Source organism: Ictidomys tridecemlineatus, chromosome 1, assembly GCF_052094955.1.
Source record: "Ictidomys tridecemlineatus isolate mIctTri1 chromosome 1, mIctTri1.hap1, whole genome shotgun sequence".
In the NCBI taxonomy this organism is placed as follows: domain Eukaryota; kingdom Metazoa; phylum Chordata; class Mammalia; order Rodentia; family Sciuridae; genus Ictidomys; species Ictidomys tridecemlineatus.
The window spans coordinates 262,260,385-262,285,851 of record NC_135477.1 but is presented as its reverse complement, the minus strand read 5'-3'; the positions used below and the strand labels follow the sequence as shown (position 1 = coordinate 262,285,851).

General features: G+C 60.1%; 1 protein-coding gene and 1 long non-coding RNA gene across 2 annotated transcripts in view; one reads left to right on the top strand and one right to left on the bottom strand.

Annotated features, from left to right (window-relative positions):
- Positions 1-673: 673 nt before the first annotated feature.
- Slc12a7 (solute carrier family 12 member 7) overlaps positions 674-25,467 on the top strand; it is a 72,915-nt gene continuing 48,121 nt past the window's right edge. Inside the window, exon 1 of the mRNA XM_078018603.1 lies at positions 674-891. Coding sequence (XP_077874729.1) covers positions 708-891 — 184 coding nt within the window. The 5' untranslated portion in view covers positions 674-707. The remainder of the gene's footprint in view (positions 892-25,467) is intronic.
- On the bottom strand, positions 22,099-25,388 carry LOC144365903 (uncharacterized). Its single transcript, XR_013424632.1, has 3 exons — positions 24,124-25,388; positions 23,390-23,475; positions 22,099-22,367 (listed from the first exon to the last, which is right to left on the bottom strand). It is a non-coding gene; the product is annotated as an uncharacterized LOC144365903 (long non-coding RNA).

Below are 25,467 nucleotides of genomic sequence, written 5' to 3'. Positions count from 1 at the left end.
CAGGGCCAGCACCGAGAGGCCCTCGGGTGCCCGAGGGTTAAGTATCATAGTGCCGCATAAACAAACAGTATCAGTCAGATCTGAGCACACAGGCAGAGTAGTTGGTGTCCCTGTTTCCAGTGGTCAGGTCTCACGGCTGCCTTCTGCCCTGGTTTCCCAGGGGCCTTCCACTCAAGTACAGGCCCAGGAGGAGCCTCGTGGGCTCAGGGGCTAAGTCCAGGTGCCCCAGAGGCCTGAGCTGGGGATGTCAGCACAGGGGATGCTGTTGCCCAGCCCCAGTGGTCAGCAAGGCTTCCCCTTCCTTCACTCCCAGAATCTCAGGTGCTGGCCCTTGTGGGCATCATCACCGGTCCCAGCCAGCTGACCCTGTCCAGGATCACAGCTGCCCTCAGCGCAGCAGCTCCTGCCGTGGCTTGTCAGTCCGGCCGGGTCCAGGGCAGCTCCCTGACCCAGGCCTCCTGGCAATGGAGGCGTCTCCAAACCACGAAGTGTGACCCGGGAGGTTGCACTGAAGGGACTCCACTGGCCTGAGGACCAGAGCGCCTGAGTCCCGCGGGCAGGTCCTCCGCCGAGGCCCGCAGCCCTCCAGCGGGCTGGCCGCCCCGCCCCGCGATCGCCCCGCCCCTCCCGCCCCGCCCCGCGGACCCGGGCCGCCCAGCCCCACTCGCATCCCTCAGCCATCGCGGCGCCGGCCCTCGGACGCCAGCATGTCCTTGCGCTTCGTGGTGACCCCCGCGGCGGGCGGGGCGGGGAACGCAGTCTCCGCCGCCCAGGACGACGGCAGCCCGCGCTCCGGTCCGGACCCCGACCCCGGCCCCGGGGCGGCGCCGCAGCCGCCCAGCGTGGACGCACTGCCCATCCTGCGCTACTGCCGCGAGCCCAGCCGCTACGGTAGGTGCCGCCGCGGCGGGCGGGGCGTCCCATCGAGGGTCGCCCGGCAGGCCGTCTGCGTGGGCCGCGCAGCTGTGGCCGGGGGCTCCCGGCAGCTGCCCAAAGGTCGCATCAGGAGGTGGCCATTGCTGCTCTGGCCTTGGGGACGGCTGCGTGTCGCCGGGATGTTGCAGTGTTGTAGTAATGTCCCTTGTGCCCCGATGAGCCCAGGCCATCCCTGACCACTGCCTGCCCTGACCTGGGCCTCCAAAGTGGTTCTGCCCTCCAGTCTGTAGAGGCACCAGTGGCAACCTGGTCACCCAGAGCGGTGGGTGACAGCTCCTGAGGAGGCCCTCTGACCTCACTACTCCTGAATCTCCCACCCTCCAGACCAGTCACCTCTAGGACACCAAGGAAGGGAACTGGGCTCCTGTCCTGGCCCAGGGACCTCTGTGTGACCACCCACAGGTCAGGGAGGCCTTAGGTAGGAGCAGCGAGTGCGACATCCCAGTCCTCTGAAGGACACTGGGCTGGCTATCCTTTCTTGAAGTGACCCCCGCCCAGCCTAGACCAGCCCTCTGATCTTGTGTGGCTAGTCTCAGGAACTGAAAATGTAAGTGACCATGGCCATGACTTGTGACCGTTCCTGACATAGGGACCCAGGACAGTGGCTCCTGACCACTGACTGCCCACATGGTGGCACCCCAGGTCCCATGGGAGGTGGGGGGAAGGGTCCTCCACAGCAGACTCCCCAATCCGAGTCCTGCTTTGGGTGGTGAGGGCAGAGGCTGCAGGGCCTGGCCCAGAGGACTTGGCCTTCCTGAGTCTGCCCTCCCTTCCAGGGCCAGGCTGACGTGGGTGTGAAAGTGGCAGGTCCTCCCAGGTCCAGTTGCCCTGCTCTGGTCAGTCGGGAGGCACTGGTGTCCACCACGAAGGCCTCCGTGGGGAGGCATGCTGCGGTCCCCTGTGTCCTCTGTGGAGGCGGCTCAGTGAGGACAGCTCTGGTTCAGCAAGTTCAGGCTCCTCAGCCAGCTGCTCTGCTGGGGGCCTTGGTCACCACGAACTCTGAGCAGCCACCTCCCCGTGTGAGCTTGGGCACTCGGTGGCTCTGGGGTGTGTGTGTGTGTCTGTGTGTCTGTGTGTGTGTGTCTGTGGTGGTATGTGTCTCTGTGTGAACTGTATGTGTCTCTGTGTGTGTCTGTGTGTCTTGTGTGCCTGTGTGTCTGTGTGGTGTGTGTGTATGTGTCTGTGTAATATGTGTGTCCCTGTGTGTGTATGTGTCTGTGGTGGTATGTGTCTCTGTGTGAACTGTATGTGTCTCTGTGTGTGTCTGTGTGTCTTGTGTGCTGTGTGTCTGTGTGGAGTGTGTGTATGTGTCTAGATGTGTGTGTGTCTGTGTAATATGTGTGTCCCTGTGTGTGTATGTGTCTGTGGTGGTATGTGTCTCTGTGTGTACTGTATGTGTCTCTATGTCCAGGTGTGTATGTGTATGTGTGTGTGCCTGTGTGTCTGTGTGGTGTGTGTGTGCACCTGTGTGTCTGGGTCCGGGTGTGTGCCAGGACTGCCCAGGGGTGCCGAGGGCTGGTGACTGGATGGTGTCAGTCTGCCCCTACTTGGAGCTCTGGATCAGGGTGACAAGCTCTAGGCACAGGACAGATGGTTGCCCATCCTGCTGGGGAACGCTGGCTCTTGGGCCTGCCACTGTCATCCTCCACCAGAGCCACTCCCTGGACTCATGAGTGTGCCTCGTGGCGCCGGCTGGAGCCGAGGTCCTCACCCAGGAGGGGGCCTCTCCTCGCATCCTGCCACGGCTGCTGCATGGGATCATGGCAGAGGGCCGCCCAGTAGCCACCTGCCTACTCCCCTCGGACACATTTCTTTAGATTTTCTCTGTGGAACCTAAGAGTGCGTCCATGATTCGCCAGGCCACGACTGGTGTGAATTAGAGGCACTGATGGGGGCCACTGGCTCTGGGTCCAGCAGGTCCTGTGGAGAGCTGGCTTGGACAGTGGAGGTCAGCAGGGCCTCCGAGAGGATGTGGGTGGGGGAAAGTGGAGAGCCCCAGGTGGTCCTCCACACTGCCCCCTGGGGGGTGGCCCCACCCCTCCAGGGCAGGGTCTGGCCCCCTGAGCGGACGGGTGGTGTGTCCCCCCACACTGTGTTCCACAGAGACCTTGACCTGGAATTGCCTGTCCCCCCCACTCCTCCCCAGGACACAACCTTGCCTCCTGGCTGGAACTGGTGCCTGGGTTACTGTCCACCCACCCCTGCAGGTCCCCCTCTCTGGGATCCTCTGACCCTTGCCCTCAGTGCCCCTCCTACTGGCCTGTGTAGGTCAGAGGCCCCTGGGACAGTGGCAGGTGGTGACTCGTCCTCCCTCCCTGCTAGGGCTGTTGATGTCTGTCCCCTGATGGCATGGGGAGGGGCACTGCCCGCACATGGATGCAGCAGGTGGGAAAGGGGCTCTTCAGGGCCAGGAAGCCCCAGGCCTCTTCACGCCCCCCCCCCACCTTCTCTGACCTTGGCTGGAAGGCGGGGGGGCCGGGGGGGCTCTGCCAGCGGCCTACCGGTGGCCTGGAGGATCAGCCCTGGGGACGTGGGGCCCTGTACTGCACCACGGCCTCAGCTGGGCTGCGCCTGGCTGGGCAGCCAGGTCTGTGGACGGACACCTGAGCTCCCGCTGCGTGTGGATTTGGGCCAGCCCAGCCACCGCTCAGTCAAGTCATTCTGTGTTGTGCCCACGACCTGGGGACAGAAGACTATGACTTGGCGCTGTCATTAAGACAATGAACTAAGTTTTGAAAGCAAACAGATTTCTCTGGTCCGCCCAGGGCCCAGTGCTGAGCCAGGTCTCGAGTGCTGGGTGGGGCACGTGTCTGGAGCTGACCTGTTGACTGCAGATGTGGGCAGGACTGAGGTGAGCTCGGGTCCTCTGGAGTCACCAGGCCTCCTGGCCCCAGCCCCACCGTGGGAACCACCGCTGGTGATGGCCGACTGTGGTGCCAGGTGCTGGGTCTCCTCCGCTCTGCAGAGATGTGTGAGCTTGGGCCTGGGACTGGCTGAGCAGGCCCCCGCAGTGTGCCACAAGTGTCCTGTCTGTTATGAGGAGTGTGACTCCTGTTCCCTGGAAGTGGCTGCACCTTCTTGGGAATCCAGGGACACAGGCCAGGGTGACAGGGTGAGGGGAGGTGACCATAGCATCAGGTCAAACAGTACAGCATAGGGCCCAAGGGGTTGGGGCTAGGAATACTACACACGAGTCCTGGGTCTCCTCCCAGCCTACGGGGCTGCTGAGTCCTCAGTCGGACAGCTCCAAGAGGGTCCCAGTCCAGCTATTGGGCATCGATGGACAGTCACCTGGAGCACTACAGGTCAGAAGGGAAGAGGATCCGAGAGGGTCCCCAGAGCGAGGACAACCCTGTGCAGAAGGACAGGGACGGGGCTGGGGCGGTGGCAGGCAGCACTAGCAGCCCTACCTTGCAGTCTCAGACTGCTGGCTGTGCTCTGGGGACAGGTGGGCTCCCTCCGCTGGCCTTAGGGCTGTGGCCTCCCTGCAGCTGCACCGCTGGGACAGGCGAAGACAGGGTGGAGGCCTGACTGGCGGCTGGCCTTGGCTTCCAGTGATGTTCTAGGTGGAGGCAGCCTCCTGCAGACTGGAGGCTGCTCCTGGAGGGTCTGCCTGGCGCAGAGCACCTGGACACCAGACACACCGCCTGAGGGTGGGGTGACGCAGTCCACTCTGCAGAGACCAGCTCCCAGAGGACACACCCTGCGCCAGACGTTCCTTAGAGTGTGTGTGTCCCTGTGTGTCTTTGTGTACCTGTGTTGGTCTCTGTGTGTCTGTGCATGGTGTGTGGTACATGTGCGTCTGTGTCTCTGCCTGGGTCTCCCTGCCACCTGCCTGTCTCGGTTTCGTCCCCTGTGAGTCTCCGCCCGTGTCTGGTGTGGTCTGCGCGCGTCTCTGTGGAGTGTTCTGATTTTTTGTGCTGACCCTGTCTGAGCCCTGGAAGTAGCTCTCATGGAGGACCAGTTCAAGTCAGAGGCCTGCACAGGGGCATGTGCTCGGTGGCCTGGGATTTGGGGACCTGGAGGCTGAGCAGGGTGGGCCTGAGGACTGTCCTCTGGCACCAGCCAAGGTCCTGCCCTTGCCCGACCCAGAATCAGGCCCTGACCCTCGGCCTCTGTTCTGTTCCCTGGGAGCCCACCTCCCAGGCCAGGTGGCCCGAGGTCAGTCGGTGTCCTTCACAGGTCTGGGTCTCGTCTCTGCGTGTGACAGGATGGTCCGTCGGGGCTGTACCATGCCTCCCTCCTGCAGGAGCAGGGCTGGCAGCTGGCGCTTTCCTGCTGGGCGCTGCGGGGCGGAGGGTGCTGGCTCTGGTGTCTGGAACCCTGCTGCCGTTGGGCAGACTCCGTTTTCTTTCTGCTTAAATATTTCATGGGGCCCGGCCCTGCTGGTAACCTGTACGCCGCCTCCCGCTCTCCGAGAGCAGGGCAGGCCCCATCTGTCACCTCTTTTTTTTTCCTAAATATTTGTTTTTTAGTTGTAGTTGGACACCACACCTTTATTTACTTATTTTTATGTGGTGTTGAGGATCGAACTCAGGGCCTCACACATGCTAGGTGAGCACTCTACCGCTGAGCCCCAGCCCCAGCCTTATCTGTCACCTCTTAATAGGGCCCTGGCCATTGCGACCCTCCTCGGCTTACGGAAACCAGGCTGGACACAGATCTCCTTGCTGCCCGCCGCTGGCTTTGTGTCCTGTTTCCACTGCACTGGGCCCGGGCGCTGAGGCACCTACTTCCTTGATGCATCAGAATCGTCTTTAAATGTCCAAAAGGCCGAAGAGCACGGCCACCCAGGACGAGTTAGGGACTTGCAGGGGGTCATGGCCCAGCAGCATCAGGGGCTCTGACTCCCAGTGTCTTCTAGGTTCACACAGAGAACAAACCCCTGAGAACACCTGTGACATGCTTCCCTCTCCAACCTGCCACGAGGTTGAAGACAGACCAGGCCCAGAGCAGGTGCCTGGTGAGATCTGAGCCCTGCCAACAAGGGCGAGGGCTGGGGGCTCCAGACGGGGGTGTGGGATCCAGCCCCTGCAGGCAGCTGTCAGAGAGGACCCAGTAAATGACAGCAAGGTAAGAAGCCCAGACAGAGCTGGGCAGGTGGCATCCACCTGGGATCCCAGCCGCTCAGGAGGCTGAACCAGAGGATCAAAAAGGCCCCAAGCAACTTAGCAAGACCCTCTCAAAACAAAAAGTGAACCGGGCTGGGGATGTGGCTCCGTGGTGAAGCGCCCCTGGGCTCAGTTCCCAAGACACACCCCCAAGCACAAACATGCTTCTGAAGAGTGGAAGCGACCCACAAAATAGGGTGAAATACCCAAAATCAATCGGGTAAGAACTGTGATCCAACTCTCCAGGACACCAGACACGTCAGATCTGGGCAAAGGCTTGAACAGCCATTTCTCCAAAAAGACACACAGAGGCGGTAAGCACAGGACGATGTTCAGTGTCACCCGCTGTCAGGAGACAAAGACTGAAGTCAACAGAGAGATCCTCATGACCACGCGATGGCTGTTCTCAGACAACAAATGCTGTCGGGGACGTGGGGAGGTCAGAGCCCGGCTTCGGCCGAGTGGCCTGGTGGGCTGACGTGTGCCCAGGGGAGCCCTGCACCATCCCGCAGCCGCACACCCAGGGATAGCCAGAAGGGAACGCAGGAGCCCAACACAGGCACGTCTGTGCTCACGCAGACTGCCACACTGGCCAGGGGAGCAGCCCTGCTCGGGGGCTCCGAGGTGAGACCATGACACAGGCTAGGTGCTGCAGGGCCCCGTGGGCAGCCCAGGCCAGGGGAGGCATCCTCAGGCAGCCCAGGCCACCGCCAGGCAGGGATGGAAGGAAGCAGGCAGGTCTCAAACAGAATAGAGTTTCCAAAGAACAGGAGGCTCCAGTCCCCGCTGTGAGCTGACCCTGGTAAAAAGCGTGACCTGACCAGGACCTCTCGGGCTTTCTATTCTGAGTCTTTGTCCCACCTTTCAACACCCACTGCTCTGTGCCGCCCAGTGGCTCTCGTTCTCGCAGAGTGGCGGCTGCCCTGGTTCTGAGTCACGAGTTAAAGCCAAGTGCTGTAGCCAACTGTGTGTGATGGCGTCTTTGGACACTGCACTCAGTGGAGCACTGTTCAGCCTTAAAAGGAAGGGAAATTCTGACACCCACGACGTCACGGATGGAGCTTGGGGACATGTGCTCACTGACAGAAAAGGACAGACGCTGCAGGTCTCCAAGGAGGTCCCTGGAGTTGTCAGAGAGGCAGGAGGTGACATGGAGGTGGCCAGAGGCAGGGGGTGTTGACTCTTTGGGTGCAGACTTCCTGTCTTACACCGTGGGACAGCTTTGCAGCTGGCCACAAAGACACCTGCCCTCCTCAGAACTGTCACTTAGGAATAGTCACGATGAGGTATGAGTCTAGGGTCCCGGCTGCTCAGGAAGCCGAGGCAAGAGAAGCGCAAGTCCAGGGCCAGCCTGTGTGACATGGGGAGACCCAATCTCTAAAAAAGAAAAGCCAGTCAGGTGTGGCAGCCACGCCCGTGACCCCAGCTACACAAGAGGCTGAGGCAGGAGGATAGCAGGTTCCGTCCAGCTTGGGCAACTTAGTGAGACTCTGCCTCAAAATAAAAAGGGTTAGGGTCAGTGGTAGAGTGTCCCTGGCCTCAATCCCCAGCACCTCAAAGGAAAAAAAAAAAGGTGATTTCATGTTATGTATATTCTACCACATACAGAAACATCGACAAGAAGAGTAGAGTGCACTCAGGAGGCAGGGCATGGACACAGCCTCCCTGGTCCTCCCTGGCCGCCCAGGGGCGGAGGCGCCTGGCCCCAGCTCCTTTCCGGAGGATATCAACTTGATTGAATCAATTCACACCAAGGCGGTCCTTCCAGGAAGGGCCCATTGTAATCTAAATTACTCTCTGCAAGGTGCAATTGCAGGCATCTTGGAAGAGAGATTTCTGCCCAGGGACCTTCCTGTCTCAAATAGCATCCTCTGTGGGAGGGCCAGAGACGGGAGGGGATCGCACAGGGATTGCCGTCCCCCATCCAGCTCTCCTGGGACCGCATCCACTTTGGCCCACTTGCCCTAGCTGGACACATAGGGCTCCAGCAGGGCACCCCAGCCAGGACTCAGGGTAGGCGTGACCCCCCCTGGCCGCCTCTCCCTGGAGACCGCAGAAGAGGAGTCTCAGTGAACGGCTGTTGTGGGCCAGGCAGGCTGCGTGGTGGAGGTGCTCCGGACTGGATCCCAGAGCAAGTGGCCATCATGTTCTCCCTCCTGCTGCCACTGCCACCTGCCAGTCTAGGCAAGGCTGGGGGCTCTGCTCAGGCTCCCTGTGCAGAGGGCTGGCCAGGTGCTCTGACTGTCTGCCCGCCAGCCTGCTGGGCCTCCTTGTCGTGTGCGGCCGGGTTGGTGTGTGCATGCGGCGTAGCCTGGCCGCCAGCCGCTGCAGCTCCCTGCAGCTCAGGGCTGGTGTGTTCTACAGGGAGGCCATCTGTGAGGGCCAGCCTCTCCCAGGACGCTCAGCCATCCAGGACACTGAGCACCTTCAGGCACCCAGGCCCAGCACCGAGGGAGCACTCAGTCGATCCATGAGCACCTCACTGAAAGACATGCAGGTGTCTGGGCACACCCCACATGCATGCACACGCAACCACACGTGTCCACCACCTGCCCACATAATATGTGCACATCTCACACTGACATACACACGTGTACCCCCACATACACACACCCATGATGCACATATCCACACACAGGTGTTCATCCACGCACATGTGCACACCCACACCCACACACATGCACACACACCCAGAAGTAAGTCACTGCAACACCAACCAAACACAGACCTCGAGAAGGGGCCATGGGCCAGGGCCAGGGCCTGCCCAGCGGCCTCCCAGATGACCCCTGGCAAGGCTATGGTTTCTCTCCAGATTCCTCTGTACACCGTGTGGCCAGGACCCCCTTCAGTGCCATTGCTGTGGGGGTCCCGCAGGTGGTGCCCGCTCCATGGCATGAGCCCTGCAGGTAGGCATACCACCCAGTGTCCCAGTGCGACCTCGTGGCTGCCAGGGAGGCAGCAGTGGGGACTGTGTCCCAACTACGGTGCTCACGTGCCACCGAATGCTGTGGTCAGTGTTGGTGACCACAGCTGCAGAGACTGCACAGGGCTCAGAGCTGGAGCTGACCGGCATGTCATCGTGACATGTGAGACAGGAACAGCTCGGGGCATCTGGAAGTGACGCTGGCTTCGTGCCACACGTACCTCTTCCATCCTGACCTTGGGTTCTCAGCACTGCACCCCAGGCCTGGGGTCTGTGAGCCTGAACATGCCCACGCCGTAAGGCGCCAGGCTCTGCGGGGTCAGCTCTCTCTTTCTGGCACCGGAGACTGAACCAGGGGTGCTCTACCCCCGGGCCACACTGTAGTCCACCGTCCTTTTCATTTTTTATTTTATTTATTTATTTTTAGCATATTTTTTTTAGCTGTCAATGACCTTTATTTTATTTATCTATATTGTGCTGAGGATCACACCCAGGGCCTCACACATGCCAGGCAAGCGCTCCGCCACTGAGCCTCAACCCCAGCCCCAGGGTCTGGCTAAGTGCCAGGTTGGCCTGGAAGTTGCCATCCTCCTGCCCGGGCCTCCTGTTGATGGCACTGCAGGCATGACCACCGTGTCCAGCCTGGGTGTCCGCTCTCTCAGGCAGATGCCTTGTGGGCTGTGTGGTCTCCTCCTTGTCCTGTGTGACTGAGCTGCAGGCCCCTCTGCTCTGTGGCTAGACCCATCTGAAACTGTAGCCGAAGGGTGGGACCGTGGACGGGGGAGGCTGTGGTCATCTTGCCCTTCTGAAGCTAGAAACATAGGGTTCTTCTGCATGCCCTCGGAGGGGCGTCCTCAGGGAAGACACCCTCGGCGACAGGCCCCTCCACGGGACGTGGCCCAGGCCGGTCTTCCTCTCCTGGGGCACCCCTGCTTTCAGACGTCTCCTTCCTGCTCCGATTCCACCCTGAGCACCGAGGTGACAATTCAGGTGCTGGCGATGGGAGCTGGTGGCTGGCTGACATGCCACAGGGGAGACCTTGCCTGGGGGGACCGGGGAGTGGGAGTGGGTGCCAGGAGGCACAGGGCCACATGCAGAGACCAGGGACTCCGTCCAGGGGCTCCCTGTGCTTCTGAGCAGACTCTGCAGGCACCAAGCCCTGGGGCCGGCCTGGGCTAGGTGGAGACCAAGCAGAGTGCAGATGCCAACGGTGTCTGCCATGCACGTGGGGCACAGGAGCCAGCAAAGGGCACTGCATGGAGGCACAGGCCTGGAATGGAAGGGGACGCTCAGAAACCCACAGAAGTGTCCACATGTTACAGACTGCTGTGAGCTGGATTGCGCCCCGACTCACAGGGGAGCCCTCACTCCAGCAAGAGTGAGCCCGATGCCAGACTTTTAGGGAGAAATGGGAACCGGTGAGGTCATGCTGTATGTCCTATCTGACAGAAGGTGGCCTCACGAGAAGGGAGAGGGGCCTGGGGACTCACAGAGGGAGCCACGTGAGGGAGGACAAAGAGGCAGCCCGTCCTGCCCAGCCCACGGCCCCTGCTCTCTGCCCAGAGCCCCCTCTTTGGCTCCCCAGTTTCTCCATGATCCACTGTGAGGTCTCTGAGCCTCTGTGGCCAGTGCTGGGCTCTGCTTCTCCCAGGCAGGTACTTTTCAACTGCTCACCTGGGCTCTCTCCCTCCCAAGAGCCACCTCTGCCAGGCTCTGCTGCCCCGCCTCCACCGGCCACCTGAGTCCTCCCTGGGGCCCTGGACGGCTCCATGCCTCCATCTCGTTGCTTGGCAACCAGAGCGCTCTCGTCCCCCTGGACTAGATGGTGCACCACAGGGGCAGTGCCATGTTCCTGGGCAAACGGAGGCACGGGGCAGCGCTGGGCATGTTGGTGAGGTTGTGGGCCCACTTCCCTGTTTACAGAGCCACATCTCCTGAGGGACTCCCAGGAGGGGAGAGGAGCGAACCGTGGTGTAGCAGCCTGGGCAGCATCTCTGCCCCCTTCACCTTGTCCCCCAGACCTGCAGGTCACAGAACCAAGGGGTGCTAGGACACAGGTGTCCCAGGTGTACAGACCAGCAGCCAGAAGGGTCCCGAGGCCCGGGGGACCACAGAGTCCCTTGCCTGGGACAAGCTGGTGGCCTGGGGCTGCCTTCTCAGAGAAGGACCTGCACACACCAGCGGGGGCCCGGCTGCCGACACGGGGCAGGTGGGCGAAGGGTCCCACAGGCCCGCGTCTCCTCCATGAGCTGGACTGGGCAAGGCCTCTGCCTTCTGTGGACAAGGCCGCTCACCCTGGCCTAGGAGGGGCCTGTGCACCTGCTCCTGCTCTGTGTGCCTGACCAGCTCCCCGCTGCCGAGAGCCCTGCCTCCTGAGGGCCTTCCAAGGACGGCACAGCTCCCTCAGTGGACTCCCGCCAGAGCAGACGGGTGGACCCCTGGTCACCAGGCCCCCAGCGTCTGGGAGCCCTGCAGGCGCGGCGACTCTCAGGCCTCCGGGTGCTGGGCTGGGGTGCTCGGGAGCAGCAGCAGGAGGCGTGTTCTGGTGTGTTCCAGCACCTGTGACCTCAGAGGCTGGGGACCAGTGGTGAGAGCCCACGCCCAGAAGCACTGGCCGGGAGACAGACCACTCCTGGCTGGGTGTGGCCCATGGTAAAGCACTCCCAGCGAGCACCAGGCCCTCAGAGCCACGGCCAGCACCCCAGAAAAGCAAAGAAGGAAGGGAGGATGGGAGAGCCACCCTTGGCCCCGTGCCACTGCACCACATGTCTGCCACGGTCGGGATGCGAGGCCTGGGACGGGAAGCAGAGCCCTGGACCCGCCCACCTGGCTTCATGGCCACTGGGCCGGTGCCGGAGGACGCTGGCCTAAAGGGGGAATAGCTGCCCACAGGGTCAGCACAGTCAGTGGAAAGGAGAGTTGGGCAGCCTCTGTCTCCTCTGCAGGGTTGGAGGGGCTCCTGGCCCGTCGGTGTGGTGCCCACGTGCTCTGAGGCTCCAGGGGTCCTACCCAGAGAGCAGGAGCAGGACCCTGCTCTGTTCAGGGTGCCACCACAATGTCCTGGCACAGGACAGCAAGCCAGGCCTGAGGGCGGCTCCGGACCCGGCGACCAGAGTGGGGCTCCGACACCCCCGGGCAGGGTCGGCAGAGGGCCAGGACCAGCCCGCAGAGGCCCCGCCCTCCCCATGCCCAAAGCCCCCCCTTCTTCCACCGGGTGGTGCCGATGACCCTCCCCAAGAGACCCCAGCCTCGAGCCTCGCCTTGGGGTGCTGCAGGCCTCTAAATCGGGGGCTGGGTTAAGGAGGCAGGTCTGGGTGGGCGGGTGCCCTGGGCTGGTGCCCTGGCCGTGGCCCTGGGCAGCCCTGACCACATTCACCGTGGCGCCAGTGGACTCTGCCCACACCTAGAGACGGGCGTAGCTCGGAAGCCGGGCTGGGGCTTTGGGCCAGCTCAGGTCAATGTATTCCTGGAGGTTCACTTCAGAAGCACCCAGACTTCCTGAGGGTGACGTGGGGGGGTCCCAGGAACCTGGACACCTGCAAACCAGAGGGAGTGTGGCTCAGTGGGCAGCGGAGGTGCAGGCATCCCACTGGTGGGCCACATGCTGGCCTCTGCCCAGCTTGGGGGACATACCTGGTCCCCATCTATGTCCATTCTTAACCCCAGTGTCACAGTGAGGTGTGGCCTTGGGGGGTCAGTGCCAGGAGTGCCCTTAGAAAGCAGTGCCCGCAGCCTGGCCCCTCTGCCCAAGGACGAGGACCAGGAGGGCCCTCACCTGACCCCTGGGCTGGGCCCCATGTGCTGGCTGTGGAGCGGGCTCCATTCGGACCCTTCTCCCCTGGCTGGAGCCCTGCTGAGGAGGAGGCCCTCACCGGGTGCCCGGGGACCACTCAGCATGAGAGTGGGTTCGCGGGGTCTCGTGCCGTGTGGCCGTTTCCTGGAAGAAGCCGGAGGGAGATGAACCGCTAACCTCCAGCTGTGGCTCATTGTTCTGGGGTGGGGAGGCCACCCAGGAGGGAGGTCCGGGGTGGGGTGACAGGTGGTCTGAGGAAGCTGGCCAGTGTCAGGAGAGCAGAGGACACTGAGTGAGAGCAGCAGGAGGACAGGGATGTCACTCCAGAGCCTGAGAGTGGCCAAGCCGCCAAGGGCCACTGGGCCCCACGGAATTGCTGTCCCGGAGACAGCACAGACTGTTCTCTGATTCCTAGGAGTGAGTGGCAGTCCACGGCTCCTGCAGCTGCTGTGCGATGAACTGATGGTCATCAGCACAAACAAGGAGAAGTGTGGCTCAGAGGGAGGGGCTTCTGCAGAACCTCCCGCATCACCTCAGGGGCATGGGCCCTCCGCGGCCTCCAGGACCAGGCACCCCGTGCTGCCCGAGCAGGGACCCTGGGGCTGCAAGGCTGCGTCCCCTGATTGGAAGAGTGAGTCTCAGAGTGCAGATGTTCACTGCTCAGGCCAGCGTGGGGGGCAGAGGAGGAGGCTCGGGGGTTCCCTTTGCCCCCAGGGCTCGGCCTTGCTGAATGTAATCTCGGCTTGTATCTTAGATTTCCTTCCTGTCCAATCCTGTCCAGAGGTCACCCTCCAGCAGAGCCCGGCTGCAGCTCCTCCTGGAGCCATGGGTGGCTCCTGAGCCTTCTGTGGTGCTCAGGAAGCTGGAGGTGCCCACGCACTGCTGGTGGAGGTGTCGATGCCAGCTGGGCACCTGGGGTCACGTCCCCCTACTCCTGGGCACACCAGTGACTTCCTAGTTGAATTGTACATCACAGGGAGGGCAGAGGGGACAGGAGAGTCTGGCACCGCCTCTGCCCCTTCACCAGGAGAAGTCCTGAAGGTTCTCAGGTCCCCTGGAGACTGGGCCTCAGGATGGAGCCTGCTGGTCCCTACACCTTGAGCTGAGGTCCCAGGACACTCTCCACTCGAGGGGGAGTGGGTGGGGCTTTCACCTGGAGTGTGAGGCTGCTCCTTGCTGCCCGGCTGGCCCATGAGGATAGACAGAGGGGCCAGCAGCAGTGGCCATGGGAGGCCCGTTGAAGAAGTGTCCTGAGCAGGCCCTGGGTGCAGGAGTGCGTGGGCTCTGAGAAGGGCCCAAGGTCATGGCTTCTATCTTGGAGGTCACCCCTGGCCCTGCGCCAGCAGCCTGCCTGTGCCCTGGAGAGGGAGGGAAAGCCGGGTGCGGGCAGAGGGCAGGGAGCCGCGGGCTGCCAGGGTGACAGGAGCCTTCCCTGTGCAGGCAGGCAGCAGGGGCAGTCGTGGGTGTGCATGTGCACACTTGTGCCGGTCCCAGGAGAAGCCTGGGAGTCTGCTTTCTGCAGCCAGAGTGGTGGCAGAGTCCTGCTCCCGCACCACGCACTAGGGCTCTTCTCATGGCCCCAGAGAACCCAGGTGGCCCCTGTGGCTCCTGGCCAGCGTGGTGACCCCTCTTCCACCGACACTTCCTCACCTGAGGAGGGTCAAGTTTAAGTGCAGGACTCTGAGCCACCTACAGGGTCTGGTCCTTGTGTGGCAGGTCTAGGATGCCCCATGTGAGCACTCGGCACAGGCCCATGTCCCGCTGCAGTCATGCAGATAGCGCCACATGCTCGCCATGCTACCTGCACCTGCACCGTGCCTCCTTGAGCTTTGGCTTCAGTGCCCTGGTGACAGGATGGCTCTGATGGCACACAGTGGAGTGACATTCCTTCTGCTTAAAAAATTGTCTCCAAGCAGAGGATCGTAAGTTCAAAGCCAGGCTCAGCATCTTAGCGAGGCCCTAAGCAACTGAGCAAGACCTTGTCTCTAGATAAAATATGAAAAGGACTGGGGATGGGGCTCCGTGGTTAAGCACCCCTGGGTTCAATCTTCAGCACCAAAAAAGAAAAAGAATTCTCCGTCCCCAAATCCAGGCCAGCCCGGGCAATTTAGATTAAAAAGTGAAGGTGGGGGGTGTGGCACAGCCATAGAGCACCCTGGGTTTATCTCCAGGGCTGCCAAACAAAGACCCAAGACCCAAGATGGTCCGCTTGGCCCTGCAAAGGAGGCCGGCTCATTCGGGGCTGGAAACTTGAGGAGATGGGGAGGCCATATGAGGGCATATACAGGGCCCGGTGTGGGAGAGGAGGAGCGGGCACAGTGGGCGGGAAGGCTGTGGACACAGGTGGCCTTCTTCCCTGGGCCTGGCGCCCCTCTGCTGGAACACCTGCAGTGGCTCCTCTCCTGGGCCAGCCCCACCGGCTCTAGACAGACACATTGTTTCCCGCCAGTTAGACACCATTCCACCCGCTCCTTTCCCTTTGTTTCCCAGTACTGGCACTGAACCCAGAGCGCTCTGCCGGTGAGCTACACCCGGAGCCTCTTTGTATCTTGTTGCCCAGGCTGACGACGAACTTGTGATCCTCCTGCTGACTCCTGAGTCGCGGGATGACAGGGGTGGCCGGCTTCACTGCACTTTCAGTTGCAGAACAAGGCTGGCAAGGCCTGGGCCATCGTGCTGCGCCCTCAAGATCTCCCCATCCTGGGCCTGAGGCACTAGGGGAGGGTCTTCATAGGCTGCGTGTCCACTCTGGTGTGGCTCTAGATGGCTCCTCTAGCCTGGGTTCTTGGAGGTGTTGCTGATTTTCGGCCCCATTCCTCATGCCAGAGACCGTGTTCTCCGTTACCACTTCCTGGCAACCGGCTGGAATGGCCCCTTGGTTCTGGGCTGCTGGAGGTGAGAGCTGTGGTGCCAGGTGCCACCACAGGCTTCTGTGAGCTGGGTCCCTGCTGCTCTGTGCCGTCCCAGCTCCTCCGACTCCACCAGGGGCTGAGTTTTGCACCTGTGTTAGCAGCGCTGCCAGCTCCGGAGCTCCCAGGGAAGCACTTTTCTCTTAGCGCATGGGTTGGCTGTGTTGGGGCTGCTGCCAGGGTGCATGATTTGGGGCTGTAACCTGCTGGGGCCATCCTCCCTCTCTCCTACTTTGGGTTAAGGGTGTATTCTTTATTGACATACATTCTATATTCTCAGAGTTGTGGCCCCAGCGTTTGTGCGAACAGAAGCCTGACTTGCTCAGGTCAGCTGTAAGTAGGACTTCCACGATGTGTGAGGCAGGTGAGCATCCCAGAGCTCCTGAGTGCTCCTGGGCTGTAGTTTCAGTCCTGTCTGCAGGCTGGGCGCAGATATTGGGTGCTTGGGATATACTCTCCCCCCCACCCCCGCCGCCGTGTTTGTCTGGAAATGACTTGATTTTGCCTCCCCCACCCCCACTGGGAGTGGGGTACCAGGGATTGAACTCAGGGGCACTCAACCAGTGAGCACGTCCCCAGCCCTATGTTGTGTTTTATTTAGAGACAGGCTCTCACTGAGTTGCTTAGTGCCTCGCTTTTGCGGAGGCTGGCTTTGAACTCGAGATCCTCCTGCCTCAGCCTCCTGAGCCACTGAGATGGGCGCCACCTCGCTGACTCTTTGCCTTTGTCTTGAATGAGCGTGTGGGGGGTGGGAATGCAGGTTGGCAGCTGTCTCCTTTGTGGGCTTTGCCAGTATCTTTCCACTCTTGTCTGGACTCTGCCCTCTGAGACAATCTCAGGCAGGAACTCTGCTGTGGCCAGAGCTAGAGTCACAAACCTGTTTTTGTCTGTTTATTTTTAATTACGTCCATTAAACTGATACCTAGGAACACAGACCCGGCCACGTTAATGGGGTGCCTTGTGTCATGTTCAAGTCAGAGTCAACACACCAGTCTCGCAAGGCAAACAGGCAGGTTCTTCACGGTGGAGCGTGCAGCCTGCCCTCCAGCCTGTGGACGTCCACAGTCGCCCTCCAGGGAGCCCTGGGAGGCTGGTCAGTGCCAGCAGCACCCAGGGCTTCCTGCTGCGTCTCCCTGTAGCTTAGGGCTCCTGCCTTCCTGCCCGTTGTGCCTTTGCTCCTCCAGGCAGAGCGTGGCAGGCAGGCAGCCCCTGGGCCGGGGTTTGTTTCTTTTTGCGGTTGTGCTGGGCTGGAACCAGACTCTGTTGCCTGGGGCAAGTGCTCTGCCTCTGAGCCACACCCTGCCTGTCCCTGCTGGGGAAGGAGATTCTTCTCTGGAAACTCTCAGCACTCAGGGCCTTTGCGCTCTCAGGGCCTTTGTGACTGGAGCCTGTCTCCGAGGAGGGGCAGGTTTGCGTGGTGGGCAGGTCTGCCTGGTGTCGTGGGTCCGAGCCGTGAGCAGCACATGCTGTGGGTGACTTCAGCGGACATCAAGGCCATTTTAAGCTGTATTTTTAACTCATCGCCCTGAGGAAATAGAAAGCAACGGCTTGCAGCATTTGCACCCCAGTACTTCTCCGTCAATAGCCGTGGATTTAGCTGTGTTCATCCAACTGCTCTCCTGGGATCCAAGCCAAATGTTCAAGGTTGGAATAAGGTGACTGACCCCCCCAGAGTCTCCAACTCAGCCACAGCGAGGCAACCTGCTCCCGTCCCTCTACTCAGAACAGAATGATAGGAGAAAGTGTTTAAAAACCTGATTTTCCTTAGTTTTTTCAAGCAAAATTTTAGGTTTGGAACTTGAGGATGTGGGAAGCCGGCTTGGACAGCACCTGGCAGAAGCACCTACAGCTGAGTTGTTGGTGTCGGTGGCCGACCGCATGCCCACTGGCCCCAGGCACAGGAAAGGACGTGAAGCTGCGAGCAGCAGGCCGCCAACCCTGGTGCCCGCGTCCTGAGCTGGCCCTGTTGCCTGGCTGAGCAGCTGCGCCTCAGGGTGCAGGGTCTGGGTAGGTGATGCTCCTCACTATCTGGGGTCCTTCTGCTGGGATCCTGGGTGTCAGCACCTTGGGCTTCGAGGGCTACCCTACAGGTGCCAGGACCAAGTGGCTCCCGAGTCCCCTCCTCTGGGCTGGGGTCCCTGCAGGACCTCTGCCCTGCACACGGGGGTGTGAGAGCTGGGTGGGTCCCAGAACCCCCTCCCCCAAGGGATTCTGAAAGCCCCCTGACCCTGCCTGCCCACAGCAGGCGGAGTGACCTTTGGCACAGAAGTGTGCCACTTTATCTGTGCTGGGGTAATAATAGGACAGAGATCATGCCGGGGCACTGGACGGGGCCTGATTATCTCTGGACAGGGGCAGCTGGTTAATTTAAATGGTCAGGAAGGGCTTTGTCTGACAGTGCTGGCCCACATTACGGATCGCGGAGGGTGCGGGAGGAGCCCCTGGGCGGGGAGCGGGGACAGTCCCCCCCAGCCCCCGCAGGCAGAGCCCCTGCTGCATGCCCATCCCTCCCAGACCAGTTGTGTGGGGGGTTCTCTACAAAGGCAGTCCCTTGGGGATCATCCCGCCATCACCCCAGGTGGGGGAAGCACTCACACAGCCCTGGTGTGGAAACAACCCAGCGTCCCTCAGCGGGTGAGTGTGCATATGGAAGATGGGCATCGATCGACAGGGAAGGTCACTCTGACCGTCCTGCCGCATGACAGGCCTCGGGGACATGTCCTGGAGAGCAGGCCAGCCAGGAAGGGACAGATGCTGTCCAAGTCCACTCTTGTGAGGCCCCGGAGTTGTCACATTCACGGGGATGAAGGCAGGCGGAGGGCTCTGGCCTAGAAGGTGGGGGAGAGATGGCAACGGGCAGACGAAGCTCTGTGCAGCTGGATGGTAGGGGCTGGGACCCTGGGTGTCAGGGCCATGCCAACAACTGTCCACTCTGGAGTGGCGAAGATTTCTTAACCATTTCCCCAAGTTTCTTGCAAATTTCATGTCATTTATATTTACTGCCATTAAACAGATAAATTTTGCATCTCACCATCCTCTTTGATTCCTGTGATTCTGAAGTCTGGTCTCTTGGCCTTGTCCCAGGGTTCTCCTACCTCCTGGCCCTTTGTCCTCCACTCTGAGATTCTGTCTTCTGCTGTCAGCTGAACATCTAACTTGATTTGTTGTGTCCTTCATTTGCAAGGTTTCTGTTCAGTTCCTTTTCAGTATCTCTACCTCTTCACTGAACTCCTCGTTCAGATCCTGTGCGGACTTAATTCACTAGTTGTTTTTCTGTGCTGTCTTGGAATTCACAGATCACTTTAATAATCGTGCTTTATCGGCTATTGTCAGTTTCTGTACCTTGAAGTCAGTTGCTGGCAGTCATGAACCTTGGGGGCTGTCGTGTTTCCAGGTTTTCCGTGTTTTATTGGATTCTGTGCTGGGTTTATGCAGCTGTTGGGATGGATTTCCCTTCCACCTGTATGCATGGCCTTGTTGAGACACAGGCTTCTCTCGGGGAGGTGTTCCGGGACATCAGGAAAGACGGAAGGGAAAGGGAGGTACTGGGAATGGGACTGACTAAATCTTGTGGTCATGTCATGCGCAAATACCTAGTGACAAGTTCCACTGTTATGTATGATGACGAGCACTGATTTTAAAAATTTTTAGTTGTAGGGAACACAACACCTTCATTTTATTTATTTATTTATGTGGTGCTGAGGATGGAGCCCAGTGACCACACATGCAAGGCCAGCGCTCTACTGCTGAGCCCCAGCCCAGCCCCTGGGCACTGATTTTTAAAAAGAAACAATGAAACTGAAAAAAGGGAAACAGAGTCCAAGTGAGTGGACCTTCCTCAGCAACCACCTGAGGCGGCACTGGGACCAGTGTCCATGGCCACCCCCCAGGGGCTGCAGCACAGTGCTGGGCCATCTACGCCGTGCAGTGGACGCTGGCCAGCGGTCTGACCCTCAGTAGGTTTGGAACGGTCCCCTGGCCTGGCTCCTCCCTCCCACAGCCCTGCGAGCAGGCGGTTCTGGCTTCCCCAGGGCCAGAGGGCCACTCATCCAGGGGTCAGGCCCCCTTTGGAGAGAATGGGTGGTTCAACGCAGATTTAATTATCCGAGAAACGCAGTCGGGAGGATGTCCAGATGGAGGTGGGGACGCCATCCCAGCAGGTCTGGCTGCCTGCTTGACCTCAGGCCTGCGGACAAGGCTCAGGAGTGGGGAGGCCAGGGCCACCCCCACAGGTCCTGAGTCCAGATGGAGCCCTGGTCCTGGGGCCCCACTTGTGTGCCCAGCATGGAGCTGTGCTGCGTGCAGGACTGAGCTGGGGGCTGGTCAGTGAAGCATATTACTGTGCCTACAGGTGCTTGCCGTTTTCTCTTCCATGATTAGTTGAGTGGTGCTCACAAGGGGCTCGGAGCAGCGTCGCCGCAGGTGAGTGCTGCTGGGTTGGTAAGCCAGAGGGCTCGGGGCTGGAATGGGGGAGCAGGACACTCGGGTGTGGATACTGGCCTCCACCCTGGCCAGCGAGGCTGCGAGCTATGCAGGGAGCAGGTGCGGCCCTGGCAGACTTGGTGACGGCCTCGGAGGCAGATACTTACTGGGCTGGGGAAGGTTCCCGGCTGTGTGGGGAACTCCAGGCCCTGACAGGCACCTTGTTGGCTTTGTGACTTAACCAATATCAGCTACTCGCCCCTTCCGGTTGACAGTGGTGGGTGTCAGGAACAACCCAGATCTCGTCACCAGGAAAGCGAGGGCTCATGGGATGTGCGGGAGGTGGTGCAGGGCCAGGTGAGGGCGCCAGGCAGGCAGTGCCCTGGAGGGCACAGGCTGAGCACCACCATTTCCCAGGCTGCACCCGCCCTCTCCTCCCAGCAAGGGCAGTCCGTTCCTGCAAGCATGTCCCAAGAGCTCCCTGCCCAGGTCCAAGCATCGCCCTGGCCTGCCCTGGCACCCACCGTGGAGCTGCTGCCCTTGCTAGCTAGGTCCCCTTCTCTGTGCTGTGGTGGACAGTGCCACCCCTCAGTGGGCCGTGAGGGAGTCCCCGCTGTGAGTGGCTGTGGCCCTGCTTGCACCTCTGTGTGGGCCCTGCTGAAGGCTCCCTCTGTTCTGCTCGCGGCTGCCCTGCTGGTGACACTGTCCCAGTGGGGCGGATCCGGCTTGGGCTGCCAAGTGTCCTGGTGTCTCCGCCTCCGCTGGGGTGGGATTTCTGGGCCATGACTGAGAGGTGCCTCAGTGTCCAGGGCCCCTGCCTCACAGTGTTCTAGGGCAGCTGCACTTGGGGGAGGCCCTGCTGGTTCAGGGCATCCACGGGCTCAGCACCCTCGCAGCACGCACTCGGCTGGCTGCAGGGAGCTGCCCCGACCCTGGCCATCCCTGACTGGCCCGTGGGACCTGGGGAGCAGCCGACTGCACGAGTCCCCTGTGGAGGGTCCTTCGGGGCGTGGCCTCTTCCTCCAGTTCTGGCTTTTCCTTGTGGCTCTGCAGATCCAGCTCAGGCCTTGCTGGTCACAGCGCGGAGGCGCCCTGTGCTCCTGTGTCTGCTTCTCCGCCCTCAACAGCCGGCGGGTACAGAGGGTGCCGTTTTAATGGCCCTCCCCTGCCAGCTGATTGCTGGGAGGAGCGTGGAGGCCACCGAGGGTCCCGCAGCCCTGCTCCTGAGGGAGTGCAGCAAGCCTGGGCCCTCCCGTGGAGCCCACAGGGTGGGCCGCCTCCCTCTGCCCAGGAGCATCCAGAGGCTGAAGGGGTTCACTGTGTCCCCTGTGGCTGTGAAACTTACAGGTGTTTCCAACCTTCTTCTCCATGATCTTCTGACCCCCTCCTCCCTGATCTTCTTTTCCCTCACCTTCTCCCTAATCTGTCCTCACTGATCCCATTTTCCCGGAATCACCTCTACAACAGCCCCCTGTTCCCTTGATGGGCAGTCACAGCCTCCTCTGGGACAGGAGCCCCCTGTGTTTCTCTTTTGTTAGCGACGAAACAGCTCTCCTTTCTCCCAAGACCTTGTCTGGATGGGCCTCAAGGATGAGGACGGGGCTTTACATGTCCACTGGGTGGAAAGGCCATAGTTGACCCTAGCCACAAAGAGGTATACTGGAGACGTGCTGGGCAGTGGTCCGAGTGTGCTATGCCAGGAGAGGGGCAGCAACGGGAGCAGGTGGCCTACCGGAGGTCAGTGGCCCCAGCCTGCCCTTCAGGGCCTTGTCCAGGCCCCATCTCACCCATTCCAGGAACTCTCCACAGGGCACCGGAGGCCCAGGGCGTGTTGCCGGCCTGCTCCCTGAAGGCGGCCTTCCAGAGAAGGGTGGGGCCCAGCCCAGGTCCCTGCTGGGGTGGGAGGGTGGAGATGAGGTGTGGGAGCTGCCTGCAGTGCCTGCCCCAGGCCCTTGACTGCCTGCGTGACTCTTGCGAAACCTTCGTCCTAGTCTCTGGTGCCAATCCAGTAACAAGGACATGGTTTATTGTTTTGTTAGCAATAAACTAATAGAGACACAGGGGACTCCTGTGCCAGAGGCTGTGACTCTGCCCCTCAGCAGGACCAGGGGCAGTTAAACGGCGACTCAAGGACGACATTCCCGTGCTCTCTGTTGGAGTGTGATCCACCTGTTAATTTGGGAGACAGTCATTTCTGAATCTTCTGGTGCCATCCCCAAGACTGGTGCCTTCATTCCTGTGGTGGGCGTGTGCTCAGGGACAGGTAACTCTGCCTGGGATGGGGAAGAAAGGTAATGAGTTTCCCCTGAGATTAGGGAGGGGAGAGATTAGGGAGGAGCAGGAGAGAGGAGGAGAAAGTGTCCATTTTAACAGTCAGCTGCAGAGCTGGGGATGTGGCTCAGGTGGTAGAGCGCTTGCCTAGAATGCACAAGGTGTCCCCCCCCCCACTCCCCACCCCCAGCCATAATAAGTCTCAGTGGCAGAGCAGCAAGGGCTGTATTCCAAGCATAAAGTGTCCCTTCCCAGAGAGGGGGGAACCTGACTTAGGACAAGTGAGATTTATGACATGTGACAAAGAAGAGTTTCAGCCTGCACCAGTGGGACACATTGGAGGGAGAATGTGGCTGTCTCTGAAGAGGCATTTTTGGGGAAAAGTAAAATGTCACATTCAGGGGACAGCAGCACCCACAGAGGAGGGAGCAACCCTCCATGTGGTCACGGCTCAGGCCTGGCCAAGGTGAGCCTGGGCAGAGCCCACAGGCCACAGTTTCCCCAGCCTTTGTAGTTGGATTGCTGGGGACTGCGAACCATACCCCCAGCCCTTTTTTCACTTTGAAACACGGCCTTGCTGAGTTGCTGAGGCTGGTCTGGAACTCTCAACCCTTTTGCCCCCGGCCTCATGCTACCTACCTCTGGCAGGCAGGGGCAGGGGCTGCCAGGGGCACAGGCTAAGGACACAAGGTGGGCTGCTTTGCTTGCTGATGATTGCTTTGCATTTCAAAGGTTCATGGGGGTTTCCTGCATTCCAAGGGCTCCTGGGCACTTCCCTCTGAGCCTGATGGCACTTTTGCTATGTCCCACAGTTCCCATCTCAGGCCCTAGGCCTTCCTCCCTTTCCTGCAGCCCTGCACCCAGGTGAGCCCCTTGGACTCGGTCTGGTGTGGCCTCCCCAGCTGACAGCAGACCTTTGTCCAGGACTTATTCCAAAAGTAGTAACTTAGGGGAAAAAAAAAAGAGAGAGAGAGAGAGAAAAGTGACTGCTGCAGCCCAGTGGTAGAGCGTTTGCTTAGCTTGCCTGAGGTCCTGGGTTCCATCCTTGGCACTGCAGGACGGAGAAAGACAAGAACAGCACCAGAGGTGACAGTGTTTGGGTGGCCGACACTAAAAGAAATGAGATGCCTTCAGTTTGCCCCCGATTTACGAATGTCCTGCTGTGATACGAGTCTCAGTGCAAAAATTTAAATCACTTGAACAAGGACTGGAGAGAAGGCCAGAGGCCTGCGGGGTGGGGGAAGCCTGACCAGGGCCCGCTAAGGAGGGCAGCAGTGGGGCTGGCTTAGTGGGAGGAGGCTCCCTGGCCATTCTTCTCAAATGCACAGTAAAGCCCTGACAAGGTCAGCAGGCAGGGATCTGCCCTCTGTGTCCAGATTCTACTTCCTGCCTCTGGCTTGGGGATTTGATCCCTACTCAGGGACCCACCTGGAGGCCTCTGGCCAGGTGGATCTACGGGGCCCCAATTGCAGCAGGTTAGGTATCCGCCCCAGTGAGGGTCCTGCAGGCCCAGGAGAGCTGCCTGCAGAGCAGGGTGCACCCGGAGACCAGTGTTTTCAGGACCCAGTCACTGGCTACACTGAAATAAGGGCCATTTACCTGGAGTTATGCAATTATTCTACTTGGAAAAATTCTACACCCACCCTAATGTACAGTGATAGTACTGTGAACCCCACATTCCATCACCTGTCCCAGTGGTGACCTTCATAGTCCCCAACCCCACTGGGGTACTTGGGGACAGTACTGTCTGCTTAGTACCTTGGTGAGGCCCACTCTTCATCTGCTGGTTTCTCTGGTGACGTCAGCTCTGCAGAGCGCAGGCCAGATTTTAGAGTCCACAGTCAACTAACTTCAGAGAGCAGGATGCCTTGTCCCTGCTGGGAGGGCGGGCGTGGGCCTCTGCTGCACCTGTCTGCTGGGCCCCTGAGCTGCAGCAGATGTGGCTGTCACAGGGCCCCAGGAGACCACCTGGCCTTAGGCAGGAGGCTCCCACCCCCAGCAGGCCTCCTCAGTTGGAGTCCAGGTCTTGCAGGGCAGCCAAAGGTTCCTCCTGTCCCCACAGCTCTCCTGCTGGGAGGGTCTGTCCACCCCTTTCTGCTTTCATTTATTCTTCATTTTTATTGTAAACTGACCTGCATGGTTGGACACAGGTAGGGTGCAAGGATAGTTCTTAACATTCCATGTGATGATAAATCAGGGCAATTAGCCTTTCCTCCTCCTGAATCACTTCTCATCTCTCTCTACTGGGAAACTTCAAATCTCTCTCTTCTTTCTAGTTCTTTGTAAAATACATAATAAATCATGAAATTCTTGTTTTTGAAAAAAAAATAAAAGAATAGCTTTGGGTAGCTGGGAGAAGGTGGTCAGTGCTGCACTAGGGAGCCCTTGTCTGGTGACCCAGGGCAGATCTGACCACAGATTCAGGGGCGCTTCTGTTGCAGGGCCCTCAGCACCAGGTCATCTAGAAAAGTCAGCTTCAGTGGCATCTTATGGTTCTTTCCATTTTCTGTCCAGCCGACCCTCACCTAACTCCCACTGGACTCCAGGGGCTCCTGACAGACAGTGGGAATGGGCATGTGGCCCAGGCCACTGCACTGTGCCTCTGCAGAGGCTGGTGCTAGGCAGGGGACCTGCTGGATGCAGAAGGGCTGTTACCCTGGCCTTTTCCTAGAGACGACTTTTCTGAGTTTATTTTCTATTGTTTGGGCATCAGAGAGAACACAATGCAGAGCCCTGTAACTCCCACGCCCTGGACAGCTGCTAGCTTGGCAGCTGCCTCTGGTGCACCCAACAGCTCCCCACCAAACAGGTGCTTCCCAGTGCAGCCTCTGGCCACCCTGCTGCACTCGTGCTACCCAGCCTAATCGTCTCTGGGGCGCTTCCTCGCACCCGAGCGCGTGGCATGTTAGACCAATCCTCTACTGTCGGGCATCTGGTTGTTCCCACTTCTCCACCAGTCATTCACTGAAAAATCGGCCAGGTGCCGGCAGGGGAAGGCCAGTGGTGTGACCTGGGGGTCGGGAGCCCGGGGTTCCTTTTCGTGGAGCTTCTTTAGATCAAGGCGGGAAGAGATGAAGGAAGCTGTATCCCCAGAACACGGAG